This window comes from Microchirus variegatus (assembly GCF_963457635.1).
Source record: "Microchirus variegatus genome assembly, chromosome: 3".
Lineage (NCBI taxonomy): Eukaryota > Metazoa > Chordata > Actinopteri > Pleuronectiformes > Soleidae > Microchirus > Microchirus variegatus.
The window spans coordinates 32,539,323-32,557,159 of NC_139804.1; the positions used below are offsets into that span (position 1 = coordinate 32,539,323).

The 17,837-nt window shown below is 40.3% G+C and overlaps 1 protein-coding gene across 1 annotated transcript in view; it reads left to right on the forward strand.

The window, feature by feature from the left end:
• The first annotated feature begins 6,124 nt into the window (after positions 1-6,124).
• Positions 6,125-17,837, forward strand: part of ift80 (intraflagellar transport 80 homolog (Chlamydomonas)) — a 36,980-nt gene continuing 25,267 nt past the window's right edge. Inside the window, exons 1-5 of the mRNA XM_083887296.1 lie at positions 6,125-6,163; positions 6,310-6,378; positions 11,315-11,424; positions 12,323-12,412; positions 12,493-12,630. Coding sequence (XP_083743422.1) covers positions 6,351-6,378; positions 11,315-11,424; positions 12,323-12,412; positions 12,493-12,630 — 366 coding nt within the window. The 5' untranslated portion in view covers positions 6,125-6,163; positions 6,310-6,350. The remainder of the gene's footprint in view (positions 6,164-6,309; positions 6,379-11,314; positions 11,425-12,322; positions 12,413-12,492; positions 12,631-17,837) is intronic.

Sequence of the window (17,837 nt, forward strand, 5' to 3'; positions counted from 1 at the left end):
GTGCATCACATACGCCTCGCATTCAAATCATTTAATATCAAGTTACACGAATTGAGTCTCTTTCACCCCCCCCCCCCTCAAACTACACAAAAACACTCCAATATAGAAATTAAATTACCTCGTTTGTTGTGCAGCTTCGGTGAAAAAGTCCGCTCAAAGAAGCGTTCAAAATAATCTCTAAAATCACCACACGTTTATTGATTAGCGAAACTTTAGAAGCAGAAGGGGAAAAAAACACATCAGCCATTCTAACTACGTACTGAGATTAATCCGAGAAAGGAGGAGGAAAAAAAAAAAGAACTTCACAGCTGCGCCAATTGGCCACTACTACAACAAGCAGTGCAGCAAAACACGCAACACCACTGAGTGAACACAACTTATTTAGATTCACAGGCATCACAACAGCCTTTGTTACTTGCCTGTTGTTGTCGTCTGCGGTGCCTCGTCTTTGCCATTAGACTTGGTTTGTTGAGGGTCTACTACATCAGGCTCGTCCTCCGAGTCATCCCGAGGCTGCGACCCTTTCCCTCTTGGCTTGGCGGCTGCAGTTGAGCTCTTTGCAGCTTTGGATGGCATGATTTCAAATCTGAAGGCTGTCATTGGTACAATAAAAAAAAAAAAAAATCCATAATGAGCTTGTCAATCTCCCCAAAGTCCACTTTTGGTCGGTCACACAAGCAGCAGCAGCAGCAGCAGCCTGTTGTCAGACTTTAATCATTACCCCCAGTCAGATCCCACTGTCGTACAGTATATTATTTTTAAGTAAATTAACGTATATCTTACACACATGCATTCAACACTAAAATGCATGTAGCGTGTGAACTGACAAATAAATGGTTGTTTCAAAAATATATACTCTGGTCTAACAAAGGTCATTTTTACAGATTTATATAGTATTCTAAGACTGGAATAAATAGTCTCCTCCTATAACAGCGTAGCTTTAATAGCCTTGTGCATATAGGAGGAGAAGGAGGAGGGTTATTTCATTTACGCGTTACAAACAACCACTGTAATGTTGTTAAAAAAAAACAAAAAAAAAACGTAAATAAGACGCATCTGTAAAAAAAAGAAATCACGCACACAAGTCCCTAAACTAGCATAGGTAATCTTGAGTGGCTAAATGGAGGACGCAGAGGACACCGTCGTAAAAGGATCGAAGTCTAAAAGTGACACCAACATCAGGCTCTCATCCTCTCGACTTCATGTAGGGGGCGGAGGTGTAGACGAGGCAACCTAACTCGCTAGTTTACAGGAAAGCACATTCAAACAGCCAGTGTAATCTGATTGTAACGCTGTTGCGCTGTTAGCACACAGTGAAGTTGGAACAGCCATGAGTTTCAAATTATTGAGGTTAAAAATGTACATATTTGTATATGAACGCGGCGTCAACTTTGCCCACGTTAAGGCGCACTTTTTTTTTTATGTCGGTCGTATGATTATATCGTTATCGTATCTGACGCCAAGATACACTGCGAAGCTAAAGCTAACATATCGGGCTAACTGTATAATGCTAAAGCAGCGCTGTAACGTTTCCTGTACGCACTGTTCGGGGGTTATTGGAATTGAAACGTGCGCTCAACTTCAGCCGATGTCATGTGAATACTTGCGCCGTGTATGTTAACCAGACAAAGGCTTCGTTCGGTTCAAGCTTAACCGATAAACGCACCACTAAACTCGCAGCTCACACAACCACAAATGCGATGAAAGTACGAAAAAACAACGACGCGGTTAAAAAAAACGAAACGCAAATGACTCTATTTACATTTCTGAACACTGATTAAGTTCCTCAATATTTATTTTCTCCACTGAAAGTCTAGTTAGCCTGTTGTTTCTGACTTAAGTCTTGTTTGAAATGAACGCTGTGCATTTCAGCAAATAGACACAACCCAGACACTGATCTCAGCTAAACTGTTCCGCTGTACCTTCCACAAAGTGAACAAGGTCTGTGAAAAGTCTCCTCTGCACCAAATTACGGTGGGAAAAAAAAACCGCTGTTCGTAAATCCAAAAATCCGGGCGAATATATCCACAAATACTCAGCCCCGTGTCATCCCGACTCGCTCCCACTTGAAAACTCTAACTTGTAAATGGCGCCTAAACTGCGCTGTCGAACCAAATTCGTTACAAACTGACGCAAGGCACCATGGAACGTTCAAAGGGCAAGGAGGAGGGGAGAAGAAAACACGAAATTCAAAAAAGGGGACGCAGCCAACTCCGCCCTGCTGCTCCAAACCAACGACGATGCGATAAGAATAACCAGGCGAAAACACACACACAGTAGAACTCATTTTTCACAAAGTTGTATAATATTGTGTAAGATTATTTATCACATTCAACGCCTGTATGTTTCAACGTTGCCTGGTTACAGTAGAAGTAGAAGTCCCGCCCCGATGATACGTTTATATTTCATGAAATGTTATTCGGTGGGTCGGCGGATTACTGTTATAGCGCTGTGGCAGGAGTTTATAGTTTAGTTTATATTTATCTTAATTTCATATATATGTACCTTGTGTTTTAAATGACAAAACATGTTGGTTGTAAAAGAGTGAGATTTGCAACTCTCGCGATAACTCGCGTGGCCTAGCATGACCCAGATTAGAGAGCTACCAAAAGTTAGCATATATAACTCAAGCGAGCTCGTCAGCTGTAGACAGGCTTCCTTTGGTCATGTAATGATGACTCAGTTTTCTTTTTCTGGACTATACGGCACGCATACATTTGTGACTGTGTCGCGGTGCAGTCGGTAACGACAGAGTCGTGTCTGTTTTGCTAGTTAGCGTTAGCACTTTGAGCTAGGATTCCCGTTAGCAACCAGTGGTAGGTAACGTAGCAACTGCAGACGCTTGTTTCACCCACTGCCGCTGTCACCGAAGCCTCGTCTAATCTACAGGGTACGGTTCACAATAATTTAAATGTTTCCCTTCTCCGTATTGTTTCTGTCTGCGTGTTTGTTTTATAACAGAGTGATATAACTGCCATTGACATTTATTGTATTCTCTGTTTAGGGATCGAGAGCAAGCATCCACTATGAGACTGAAAACATGGCTGTTAAAGGAACCAAAACATATCCTTGTTGCTTTTCATGTGTAATGTTGTTAACGTCATCGTTTTTAAGACTTTTTAGTGTAACTGGTTAACTCCTAATATGGTATGACTTGACCTGACACCTCACCTTAAACCTAAAACTAAAATGTCTTTACTTTTTTCAGAATACTTTATTTATTGCATGATATTTCATATGAGCAATTAAATTACATACCATAAGGTTTATTGCATAACTATATGAAGTCACACCTGGCACCAGGTTTTTAACATTTGTGAGGGGACAACTATTTTAACAAAACAAAACCACTTGATTTAACATAGGGATGCATTCAGAAAGTCTAAATAGCTACTATCTTATTAGTGTACGACTGTACAGCACATGAAACTAAAGGAGCATTAAGTATCATTTTTTGAGTATCAGTATTTTCTATGGATGTTTATAGCTCATACAGATGGGGCAGAAAAATAAAACTGAGGAGGATATGCCCCCTTGTGGCACTGGATCTGTGTAAAGAGCCTGTGTGTAAAGTGTTGTGATTTGGCCCTCTACAAATAAAAGTTAATGTAACTGAAACAATAACATGCATTGATTCCTTTCCTTAACAGTAGATCACATGAGGAACTTGTGAGCTGTGTTGGCTGGACCACAGCAGACGAACTGTACTCATGCAGTGAGGACCACCAGATCCTCAAATGGAACCTGCTGACCAGTGAAACCAGTCTAGTTGTCAAATTGCCAGAGGAAATTTACCCCATTGATCTTCACTGGTTCCCCAAAACTGTTGGTGTCAAGAAACAGACCCAGGCTGAGGTCTTTGTCCTCACCAGCTCTGATGGCAAGTTTCCTTTTTTCTGAGTTTGATCAGAGAATCAATAAGTTAGTTTTATTTATCAATATATTCAGTCAGTCAGCAGGCACATGATCAACAAGTTTATTTTTTCACTCTTATGTAGAGCAGTATTGATCGAGGTCTGTGATGCTATGCTTGTAACAATTAGGTGTACAATTATACTTTGGTGCTGATTATTTTTGTAAAGCGATTCTGATTTATTGCTTTACAGATATTTATCACACTTTGATAGTATCAATAACCGTGTTGATCTTTTCCTCCTTAAAACAGAATTGAATAATAGTTTTCTTAGACAATGCCATATGAGTCATATTTCCAAAGTCAGTGCACATCACATGTCAGTCTGACATTAATCTAAATTGAATGGCACAGAGAGATATAATATATACAACAGAAATAGTTAGTTTGTTAGTTAGTTAGTTAGTTGCCGCTGCCAAAAGTAAAATAAATACTATCAGTACAAGTTTTTTTCTTTTCCTACTGTTTACTGAGAAATTCAAAGCCTTTCAAAACATGACATACAGTAGGACAAAATGTGACCTTTAAAATGAAACTGAAAATATCTTTACAGAACCTTGTATTGCAGATAGCACTGATAAGCAGAACATCCAGTACTTTTGTGGGAATTTGGCAACTGCTACTTTTACCGGTTTCTGTTCGCCAAACCTGGAGAAATACAAATCCTTGGAGAGATTTAGTCAAAAGTAACAACATTTTTTGTTGTTGTTGCTCAGTCTGTGTTTTTGTACTGAAGAGGATTCGTGTTTTGTTTAGTTTTTGTATGAATAATGAAGTTATTCCTCATAGTTGAGAGAAATCATACAGTTTAGTTTGATACGTGTACAGTAAAACTTGTTTTGTCTGATTTGTCCGAGAGAAGCACGCTAATTCTACTATTTTCACATCAGTTAATTATGTTAGTGGCACTCTAAAGAGTATGTCAGTCCCTCCTCTTTTCAGCAGACCGTCAATGTTCAAATCACTAAAAGTTGATTTTATTATTTTTTGTTTTGTTTTTCCATCATTGTAATCTGAAACTTGGCAACACATTGTGGATGACGTACATCTATATGTCTTTGTATATCTGTTCTCTGGCCTATATTAGATATAAACACATAGAATATGGATGTACTGTTATGGAAGGCAGCGTGTGGTCACAACACTAATGGCAGTGTTGGGTTGCATAAACACACCCACAAACTGAAGCAGCAATTTTCTCTGGCAGACCAAAGTGTAGGGAAGACTCTTGTAACAATTCACTTTTGCAACTTTCTTCTGCTTCTTGCCTTGTTTCCAGTTAAACAAATATGATCTAATTATTGCTCAGAATAAAATGTAGCTTTTTATTAAGGGGAGAATTTTTTTTTTTTTTTTTTAAGTCTGCCAGCAATGGTTTTGCTGAGTGGGTGAAAGCTTATACTTGATAATATATATCCTTATATATATGCTGATGCTGTTAATACTTATCAGCATCAGAGATCATAAACGTATGCAGATATATGACAAAGTGAAACATTTTACACCGTGTTTGGCTAAATGGATGAGGACTGTTAACGTGAGTGCACATGTACTACGCATTCAGAATTATATTTTTACAAGTTAATCGTTGAGTTAGTAGAATTTGAAAGCCGTACACGCCCGTTGCGCTCTCTACCTGTTCGACCGATACCGTCCACTTTAGTTGAGATGTCCAAAATTAGAAGTGGAAAAAGCAGCAGCGTGCTGATTTGCAGTTTTTTGGCCTCCAGAAATTACACAGCACTTTCAGAATTTCTTTAATACACATTGCCACAAAGTATATGTTGAGCTAGCGTCTTTGATAGCTGTCTCCATGCATGATCACCCCCTGTGTCTAGCAAACAGAAAATTTAACGAACAGGAACCTACCACTTTCACTCTTTTACTTGATGTTACAAGTTTGTTTTATAGCAAGGAAGGGAACATATAACTTTGCTGTTAATTGTATGTAAAGGGATCCGGTTCTTTTATTATATATATTATTTCTAAAACATTAATGTTTTATTCTGTATATAATGTACATGTACATTTAGAGCAGACGCTTTTTTCCCCCTGAATACAGACTATAGAGCCACACATTAGCCCAGTCGTATTGTGTAGAAAATCTGTTCAATATGCCTTTTTTTTGTTTCTTTACAGGAAAGTTCCACCTGGTCTCAAAGATGGGGCGTATCGAGAAGAGTGTTGAAGCACACAATGGAGCCGTTTTGGCTGGAAGATGGAACTATGACGGCACTGCTCTTATCACAGGTGAAGATAACAGGGCTCACATGTTTTTTTTTCTTTTATCTAAACTGCCATCAAAGATTTTGATTCAAACTTTTAATTTCGTGAATTCACTTCTTGAAATATGTTTACCATGGATTTTATTCCAAACTGTTTCTCTGACTCCTCAGCTGGAGAAGACGGACAGATCAAGATCTGGTCAAAAAGTGGCATGCTGCGCTCAACACTAACCAGCCAAGGTGAGACTAAAGATTGTTGTTATACTTTACACTAATTAACCCGTGTAACCCATATATGTATTGTGTGTTTATTTGACATTGTTATCATTAATTCAGGAAATGTACATAGAATCACTGAAGCACACTTTTAAAAATGTAAAATCCTCTGCACCGTGATGCTAAAAATTAGCAATTATTGTAATTGAAAATGACAGCTGTTATGACGGGAGGAAAGTTTAGTGGGTGACATGATTTCTGTCTGAATGGATGGCTGCAGCCAACCAATTTAATTAGCTGAACCTATAGAAATAATAATTCTGTGAGGTATTTCAGTATTTTTCACCAGTTACATTCATTTAAGCAGCCAACAGGTCTTTCTTTTGGACTGCAAATCACTCTTACATTATAAGTAGTCTGTGATGGACTGGTCCGTCTTTGGCTCCAGCTCAGCCCACAACCTCCAAAAGATAAGTGGTAGTTAATGAATAATAAGGAATTGTGAATTAGCAGCTGGAGTGTACTGTAAATGCAGGTACATCATCTAAAGCTGCTGTCAGGGGCATGCTTCAGTTAAAATATATTTTACGTAGCTCTGTATTTTGGCATGTAAAGGGGACATATTATGCAAAATCAACTTTTTAATCTTTTAAATCCTTATTTGGGACTCTGGAGGTTCTATCATTCGGCAAAGTGTGAAAAAAGATGACTCACTCATGTTTTTTTGGTCCTCCTTAGTCTAAGTACAGGAGTTGAAACACGCAATGTTGACTTCCACGCTCCTTGGAACGTCACAATGCGCTTAATTCCTGGAATTGTTGTCTTGCGGAGCTCCGTTTTGTCTGTGTCTATTGTCTTTTGTCTATGTGAGAGTGCAGGCGAGGACAACAGTATCTGAAAACCGGAAGTCCGCGAAAAGTTCTATTCTTGGCTCCACAGTGCAGCACAGAGTCCTACACAAACTCCAGCCTCAGAGGATTTATCTGTCCAGTGGATACATGATATATATGACGGCAATGTGCCTGCTAGAGCCTGCAAATTATCACTTTTCCAAATGCTAACTGCTTTTGGCTCCCAGTAGCCTCTGTGGCTGATGTCATTTCCTGTCCCTTAAGTTTTATTTTACTTTTGTTTTTTAAGGTGGACCTTTAAGGTGAACCTAAAGAGATACTACTAAACCGAGCGTTCTGAACAGGGCTGTTTTGACAGGGTGATTGAATTGCTGTGGTGCTTCATCCTTATGGTATTTTGACCAAAGCAAAGCAAAAACATAGACCTGTACACGTAAAGTGGCCATAGCTTCTTGGACGGCAGTGTGTGAAAGAGCCAATCTTTAGAATTTTTAACTGATTGAAACTAAAGATCATAACCATAGCAGCTGGCAGCCAGCAGCAGAAGCCATGTGAAGCCAGTCACTGACCTGCCAGCTGCAGGCATTTAGTAAACACAACACAACACTCTGCCACCAATTACACACTCTGTATTTCTGGTTTATCTTACACACATGCACGCAAACACACATACTCAAATCATGCAATTCCCCAGTCCCTTACCCCAACTGTAACCATCACAACTAAATACTTAAAGCTTGTCCTAACCTCAACCATGTCCTAAGCTAAGTCAAAGCTAAGTCCTAATCTCCGAAAAGTCCAAAGTAATGTCCAAAGGTTGTCCTCACAGCCATCTACAGAGATGCAGACACATTATTTTCTATTTATTTTTTTAGTAATAGAGTTGTTGGAGAAAAAACTGAGACAGAGAGAACATGATCAAGAAGCAGAGGCCTGATTAAGAAGACTTGTTTCACAAGGAAACCTTACTTTACCTCTGGTGCTATGACTCACATGTTCACCTCCGCATCTGGGTCTTGTTTGTTGCTGTGTTCAAAATAACTGTCCCAGAACATGGACAGTGTAATTCCATGATTGACACACATTCCCAAATCTCACAATACAGAGAAGTACCTCTTACACGTTGTTTGATTTAAATATTATTGGTCTGTATTGGGCCAGTCTGTAAGAATAATTGACTATCTAATCTATTGGTGAGACTATAGATTGCAGTAAACAAAGTACTCCTCTGCCCACCGCCCCCTTTTCCCTAGCGCGTCAGAAAACTGCAGTGGCCTTAGCATACCAGAAAGGATGTTGTTCTTTGTTAGTAAGCCTCCACTTCAAATTGTCAAATGCACACACTGGCTGGTTTGTCTCTTTGTGCTGCTGTTAAAACAGTGGCAACGTATACCATAAAGCAAAGCTCTTGATTAAATTACATCTCAGAAGACTTATTCTACAGCTTTTTAGCTTTATAGCTTTTATTCTAAAATTCTAAGGCTTATTTTAAAACCAACTTATTTTATTTTAACGTCCTATAAATCCCCCTAAATGTTGAACACTGGATGTTTGAAAAGCTAAAAGGGAGAAACAGAGCCGTAAAATGTTTCTTCTCTCTTTCACTCTGTGATTGTGTGGACTTGTGCGTGTATGTATGAATGTACAGTTTGTACATGTATAAGGATGTTAAATGTAGCCTTGCTCAGTCGAACCAAACGCATAATTGGTCTTCCTGCTCTGTGTTTTTTTTAAATTAAAAGCATCATAAAGTTTCAAAGCTGTATATGATTGGAGTTTTATTAAATACCATAAAAAAAGCTCCTAATGATACATTTCTCTCTCCAGCATTATGGCAGACTTATTAATTGATTCATTGCCCTGTTTGACTTATTAAATATTTCTCCTCAGATGTGGGACAGAGATGAGGGGCGTTTGGGGGTGGGTGAAAATTGGCCTCTGGGAAAATGGATGGCACACTCGTGCAGAATGAGGGGTGCAGTGGAAAAACTGGCAGGGGGGGGGGGGGGGGACATCAATTTAGTCCTCGTATGTAAAAACATTTGGCCCGAGCTTGCTGCTTGTAGAATGAGCTGCACAACAGAGGTACAGATTTGTAGAACATCTGGATTACAGTGGCATCGCTGCAGATACAAACCGCCCTCTCCACATGGCACTCGGCTCACTGCAGGTGTTGCTTCTCTTCGGGGAAGCTTTGAACTCCAAACACACACAACCACACAGAGCACACAGCACAAGAAGAGGGCTGCTCTTGTCGGGGACCCATTTTAAGAGACTGAGAGAGCTCCAGGAAGGGGTTGGATGTGAGCGAGTGAGCGGAACTTGTCTCAACCCCTCTTATCGTCTTTGCCAGAGTTAGGTCATGTGACCAGTTGGCATTGGTGAAAAACCACATGCACCTGCAGTGGAGTTAAGCGTCAGCCCCGCTTCCCCCCACATGCACATTGTCACAACTCATCTATAGATAGCTTTGCTCCTGTGAACTTCTGCACACACATGTATGTGCATTCTTGTACGACTGTCACTGGGAGTTGAGCTGTAGTAGGGATGGGAATCGGTATTGGTCAGTATCAGATGAAAATGGAAAATCCAATATAATCCAAGAATCTTTTATATTGCATGCTTCACGATGTAAACAACAATCTATCTATAGAGCAAGTTGCGTCTGTGTGTCTGTCTGTCTGCATAAGCAGTTTTCAAAGGTAAGCTAGCGAGGCTACGATTAGCATTAGCGTAGGGCTAACATAATACAAACACTGTGCAACCTCATTAGGCACAATGCAATTTTTTACATTTTCGATTAGCATTAGTGTAACTATCTGTTGTGACTGTCAGCCACGTCAGTGGAAAATTAAAGAAAATTGCGTTGTGCCTAATGAGGTTGCACAGTGTTTATATTATGTTAGCCATTACGTTCCTTATCGCATTCATTACCATAACTTAAAAATCTTCCCACTGTACGAATACATACTTCCTACGGGCACTACACTAGTCTATCAAAAGTGTTTTATCTGAGTTTTTTGGGGGGGCTGTTTATTTATTTCTTTATTTGGGAGAACAACATTCGTTACAAAGGTGGAGAATTGTGTCTTTGCAATGAGTCGTCACAAAACGGTTTCATAGTTCATAAATGGTCTAAAAATGGCTGTATTGGACTAATATTGGTTTTGGTGAAATTGGTATCAGCCACTAAAAAAAGTGGTATCGTCCCATTCCGTAGCTGTATCTCAACTACAGCATTCAATTGGACAACTCTTCTTGTAACAGTTGACAAGCACTAATGGGATGAATTGATTTGCTGAATGACGTTTGTCTGCCTTCTCGATGCTAAGTGGCGATAAGCTCCCTTTCAGCTTGTTAACATTTGGTGGTCTCTGGTTTAGCTTGCGGCTAGTTCAGAGTCTTTCTACCGTCAATTCACTTAAAAATTTAAAATTCTGTAAGCTGACAGGGCATAAAATCTGTTTGCTCATCAGTCCAAATATGGACCGGTATGAATATGGTTTACATGCAATAGTAGTTTGATCAAATTTGATTGAGCTCAATTTCAGTCAGACCATTAAAAGCCCAGTTTTAGAGGGACTAACAATAATTAATTTTGTTCACCTCATGTAAACATACAGCATGTTTGAAGGTGTGACAGTAAGGGGAGGTTCTCCTAAAATGTCCTCAAAAACACTTTCCCCAAAGTGTTTTTACTCCTCAAGGTCTAGTCGCCAAACTTGTCCTCACAAAGCAGCAACACATGTGGGCACACTTAAACTGTAGGTGTTAGGCAGGTTTTCTCAGCTGGTGTGCCCTCAAGCTTAATGCTGATCCATCAGCTGAATCAGGTGGGATCTCTTGAGGGAACATGATACCTTGTGACTGGAGGAATTGGTACTGGCTGTGTCTTTGAGCTATTGTTTATCCCAACTCACAGTTTTTAAAAGGGAGAGAGGGGGGGGGAATCAGTTCACTCTTGGAAATCGAAATAAATATTACACCTCTGAAGACTCAAAGTCTTTGTGTTGAAGCCCTGATCCGACTGCTTGTGGCATGCACTTAATAAATTCTGCCAATCTGCGTACGTCTTTGCATATATTCACCTGTCTTTGCATGTGTTCTAGGCTCTCCTGTGTATTCTGTGGCCTGGGGTCCGGATTCAGACAGAATCCTGTATACATCAGGGAAACAGCTAGTCATCAAGCCTCTGCAACCCAGCGCAAAAGTCATACAGGTACAATTCTTCTAAGAGGTATAATATGTGAATAAGTCAAAGTTTTCATTAGGGCTGTTAGTTGTGATTAGTCAATCATCATTTTTTTTTTGTGTGGGAAAATGAATCGCTCATTCAGAAGGTGATTTAAATAAGCTCTGCTGAGAGACGGTGGCGCATCGTTTTGCTGCCTCTCTGCTTCACAGAATCACTCTGCATCACGGCATCATGTTAGATTTTACATGAATGTAATCTCAGCCCGGCTCATTCCTCTGCCCGGCCTTAATAGACAAGCCTTCTCCGCATGAAACGGAGAAGTCAGCTAAACTGGAACTCCTACAGTGTAAATTCTGACGCTTTCATAAGTTCAAGTTCATAAAGTGACATTATTTTCTTTCATTTAATTACCTATCAAGATACAGTACACTGGGGGCCTCACACGCCAATCTTTTTTTTGTTCACATACATTTGTTTATTACTCTTCTTGAAGCTAAATAGTGCCTGGGACCTTAGATAAACAGTGGAGAGTTTAATGTGAGCCTGCTCTCGACACACACACATATACTCTCACACATTCAACTCATTTTCCCTGAGTGTGCCCGAAGACACACACAGTGATACCATATAAAATGGGTGAAAAAAGTAAATATCCACGTGACACAGTAAGTTAAAGTATACTATGATACATAATGGAAACCCTTAAAGAGGCCAATGTGAAAAAGTCATACACTTGATGATGTAGACCCAGACTGAATAAATGCTCCTTATCTTGAACTTGTTTGTTTTTATGTTTAATCTTTTGGACGAGTTAAAGAAGGGAATGTGTTTGAGATCTGGCCCTGATAGTGTCATTATGTTGTTCAGATAAATACAATTGTCCCACTCTCTTTGCCCTTTCTCTCCCTCTGTCTCTGTCTAGTGGAAGGCTCATGATGGAATTATCCTGAAGGTGGACTGGAATTCAGTCAATGACTTCATACTCTCAGGTGGTGAAGACTGTAAATATAAGGTGAGCAGTGTTTAAGAGTTACCTTTCCATGTCCAGGTGTGTGTTGTCGCTGCTGTTAGTTTCACTGTCTGTCTCAACAGGTATGGGACAGCTTTGGCCGCCTGCTTTACTCCTCATCGTCACACGACTACCCGGTCACCTCTGTGTCCTGGGCTCCAGACGGTGAGGTGTTTGCCATGGGCTCCTTCAACACCCTGCGGCTCTGTGACAAGACTGGAGTAAGTATTTTTTTGTTTTACTTCTTAAGATTAAGAGTGATGTGTTTTACGCTAATAACGATGGAAGCAGAACAGCTACGCTACTGGTTGAATGGTTGAAATATGGACCTTGAGCCATACTTTCAGAACGCTCTGAAGGCGCTCACCTGAGGAGTGAGGGAAAGTCTGATGTCACTGCCTGTCACCCAGAAAAGTTTTCCTCCAAATCCTCATAGTCCTGACAGACTCTGCCTTCTGTCTATCTCACAGCAATGTCTCTGGCACTCAGTGAAGAAGCGCCGTTAATGTCTGATTTTACTTCCAGCAGCTTGTGTTTGAGCTTCAGATCTTAACCACTTAGCACAGTATTGTCGCAATATTTCTTGATATATTCTATTCTTTTGTTATTCTGTTATTGGGATTTTGACAATTAGCAGGTGTAGGAGCTCAAAACTCAATAAAACAGGGGTGCAGCAGGTGAACTGGACGTCATAACTGTAGCATTATTGAGTTGCTGAACTGCCAGACTTGATTAAGGAATCACATTGGTTGTGAATTCTTGTATGGTATAAGTTTTTTCACTTCAGATCATCAGATACTGAGACATCCCAAACACCAATATTGCTTGGCAATGTCATCCAGGCAATCCACCCAATAACCTTGCAACCCCACTCTCAAGTCCTCTTGTATTAACAATGCAATTAGTTTTCCTCCTCCGTCTAATACTGTTTTCCTGCAATAGCAAGGACTGTTGAAAGCGTGATGGCAATCACTTAAGTGTACCATAGTGTGACAAGGTAATGGATGTTTTGATTCTGTCGGAGGCTGCACCGTGTAATTCCAGTGTTTAGTTTCTCCTCTGTGGTTTAAGTCGTGAGATGATTAAATTGTGCAGTTGTAGGTTTACACGATTTTGAAGGTATTTCTTAAAGCCTCGCACAAAAAAACCTGTTTGTGGTTATGGCCTTATAATAAAAGCAAGCAAATATACTCAGTGATACATCACTGTGCAAAACAAGATTGGAGTTGATGTACTTTCCGTATATGATACCTTTTTGATTTGTGCATTTCCATATGCCATTTTCACATTTATGAAATGTGGTTAGTTATTACCTTTCCCTAGAATATACAATATCTGTTGTACAACGTCTCCCCTGGGTTTATATGAGGGATGGGAAACGAAACAAAACAATTCTCTTGACAACAATGACAAATCAAATCGTAATAGTAGTAGCAGTAGCAGTAGCAGTGTGCGTCAGGGTGGTCCCTTTCAGCCATTTGCTTGTCAGCTCATGCTCAGGATATCAGGAAACATGCATAGGTATTACATGTCATCGCTGACAATCATCATGATGTGTGTCAAGAATAGAAAAGTGCAGGCGATTGGGTTAAAGAGCATAATTACAGTTGGGAACATCTTAACTGATTGAGTTACAAGACCACATTTTCTTGGATATAGTTGAGAGACGGAACAAATACCCGCGAGATTACTGTTCAATTTGTTACAAGGGAGAGTTTTTGTCTTCACAAGCATCAGAAACATCACCAACAAGGTTGTGTAGCTATTAGTGCAGGCTTAATGCTACTCTCTTGCATTGCTCATCTCTACAATCCATATGAGGCTGAATGTCAGGGGTTCTTATTACCTGGTGCTTATGGTCCCTGGAGATGCAATGAGTGGAGAAATGAGAGAATAATAAATGGTAATTGTAAGTGTTTTATTATTGCTAAGCTTTAGGCCAGGAACAACATCACCCTGCTCCCCTAATCTGTCCTCGTCAAAAGTTCAGGGCTTCTTTAAGTTTATGTGGAGTTGTAAGTGTATGGCTGTATCAGGCCTGTTGTAGTGAAAACAAACCATTGGGCCTGGGTTTTTCTGTGCTGATCATGCTCCTTTTTGATGGCTCAAATGGCTTCTTCTTGTCTACCCTGAAGCTCAAAAACAGGCTTGGAGTGAGGTCTGACCTATTATAGAGGTTAAGGTGTGCGTTTTGGAGAGATTACATTCATGTAAAGTGTAGTCTATGAACCACACTTTTGGTTTTGTGAACCAAGAACATCAGTGGTGTTTGGGGCAGCTGCCCAAATATAGACATTGGTTGATGAATTAATTAAAGTGTAGACAGCTTGTATCAATTTTCTATGTATCGTGATTGTGCTAGTTAGACTATCATAGACATATTTGAATATAACATGTTTTGTTTATTTTTTTTAACAAACCGATTCACCTTACGCTCCCCCCCCCCCCCAATTATGGCTCATTTATGTGGTTAGTTTGTTCCACTGTTTTGTCACTGCACCACATACTTTGCTGTGGTGTGTCTTGGTTAAGGCAGTGTGATGAAGATGATGATGATAATTATGCTGATTATGGCTCTGCCCTACTCTAACTGGAGGAAGGGTATGCTTGCCTTCTCCTCCCTAAGCCCCACAGAGACGGTGTGCACTGTTGCATGGCGTAGAAGGCTTGCTCAAGAAAAAGGGGGCAAGGGTGTGTGTGAGTGTGCATGTTTTTTGGAGGGGGGGGGGGCACATGCACCCTTTGTCACTGTGTAGTGTACATGTTATGTACAACTTTGCACACAAAAGCCATGAACTACATGGACTAATTAAGAGCATCACCTGTGTCGCTGCTGTGGTGTGTTTGCAGCGCAGCAAGGGTTAAGCGGTGCAAAGAGTCTTTTCAGTTACGGGCGTGACTAATGGGAAGGAGTTTCATTCTGTATCTGCTACAATGAAACCTTGCACTTTAACGTATTGCTGCTAGCTCAGCAGGATCAGTCCTGCGCATTTAACCCATTCACCTCCCGTCCAGCTTGGCTCTCCCCCCCCCCCCCCCCCCCCCGACTCCCTCCTTCCCAAAACTCAACTTTCTCCTACTCTTTTCCCTTTTCTCCCTCCATGCACCACAGAGAAGATGTAGCATATCCTGCCCCCCCCCCATTATCACTGTGGAGGGAAAAGGGAATGCACACTCGCATGCAGACAAACACAAAGTTTACATCAACGCAAAAGCACTGGGAAAGAAAGCCAAGCCTTGTAGTTCCACACAGTCACGAACACAGATTGTTTTCTTTTCCGTGAAGCGTCCACATTCAGTTATTATCCCACGTTTTATTGTATTATGAATACAAATTACATTATTTTGGATGAAATTCTGTTGAATCGGTTCGTGTGCGTGAAGTACAGGAGCTTCAACGGGACACAAAGAGGTTCACTGTCCTTTTTACAAGATTTGGCTGAGACAATAAGTCAGTGTCTGTCTATGTGCCTGCCCTGCCATAGTATATGCATGTGCCCACATGCCTCTGTGTGTGCATGTGTGTGTGTGCGTGCAACTATTGCTGTGCAAATGTGCCTGTGAGACAGCAGTCTATTTACGAGGCGCTGCAGCTGGTGTCTAGCGTCTGGACCCTGTCACGATCCCTGACACTGTCACTGGCTAACAAGTAGGACTCATTGTGCCAAGCGAGCACCCTCTTGCTTCTTTCTCCCCACCCATTCTCTCTCCATTTCCTCCCCCCTTCTTTTCCTTGTACTTGTGTTTTTCTCTTTCCACTCTACACCCATGCTCACATATAGCTGCGTGCTGTTACTTTAATTCTCATACTGTATATACAGGATATTTTCTTTTATGGAACTTGTTGGGTTAGAGCAGAAATCATGTTTTTAAGTGACAGCTCTGCTCATTTTTTTTCATTGTTTGAGAAATCTTATTGGCCACCCTTGTTACAGAATATACAGAGTTAAGGATATGAGTTTAAAGAACTTAAACACAGATTAGATGTTCTCAAATCAATGAAAACAGAGCAAAGACTTTAACCGTGAGAGATTTAATAAAATGTCAAAACCAGATTTCTTAATATGGAGGGGCTTTATGGTCAAAAAGTTTATCAACAACTACACTCTTAGAAATAAAAGTGCTAAGTCGAACCATATAAGGTTCTTCGGCTTGTCCTCATAGGAGAACCCTTTTTGGTTCCAGGTAGAACCTTTTCTACCTGGAACCCTTAGTGTTACCAAGAACCCTTTTAAAACCTTTATTCAGGAAAGGGGTTTTAAAGGGTTCTCTGTATCAAAATGGTTCTTACTGGAACCATTGGTGTTACCAAGAAGCCTTGAAAAACAAATGGTTCCAGGTAGAACCTCAGCCCTGTAGAAGAACACTTTTGGAACCCTTATTTCTAAGAGTGTAATTGATCAACATTTATCACAGTAAATGACAGATAATTAAAGAAGTTTGTACTCGGGTAAAACATTCAAAGCAATTTAGTGTTTAGCGTCATATGATTATGGTGCAGTAATTATTATGTCCGTGCCCAGCCCTCTTTTATAATTATTTCACTTCTCTTTCTCCATGTTTTGATACTCATTCAGAGCTTAGCAGGCATTCAGACTAAAAAACAGTCCTGCATTAAAACAACACAGGCCACCACTCTGCCTTGCCAGAAGATGTCACGTTGCGTTGTGGCAAAAGTTGAGCTCAGCTTGAGCTGAATTTGCCAGACTTGCCTCAAATTCAAATGAATGAGTTGCCTGTGTTTCTCATTCAGGGCTAGTGTCGTTCTAAACACAGCCTCGGAACCATGCCTCGTTTTATCGAAGCTGGTTATTACTACTCCTTTCTCTTTCTTGGTCTGCTTTAAATGTTGCCTTATGGAAGATTTGGTAGACTCCAGATCCATGTCACACTCCTGATAAATCAGGTACTTCTTCTCTTTGTCACTCTCCTGTCGAGTCTTTCATTTTATGGCTATAATTAACCACAGGCAAGTTGTTTAGAATCATCCGTTTTTATAGTGGCTCCAGGCTAAGCCCCACTTCTTAATGAATTCTTTGCTGTTTTCAATCCAAATGGTAATAACAGCTGTCACACTCAAAAAAAGTTCTGGATGATGCGTGGTCATAAATTAAGCATCTACATTTTTTTAACTCATAATGGCAGCACTGTTTTCAAGAGCAGTGATTGTAAATGTGTAAAACCACCGTAGTCACAATGGTGACTATCACTGATTTACTGATTTACTGATTTAACCCTTTAAGGCACTACTCAACCATTTGGTCGACCACACTTTAAGTCACTATATGTCATTGAAAAATGCATCAAGCTGAACTCACTAACACTTAATGTGACCTCGTGAATGTTGTACTTACCAGGTTTACTATGAACAGACATCTCAACCGTTTGGTAGAGGCCTGTAACTGAAATACTGTAGGGTCTAATTATT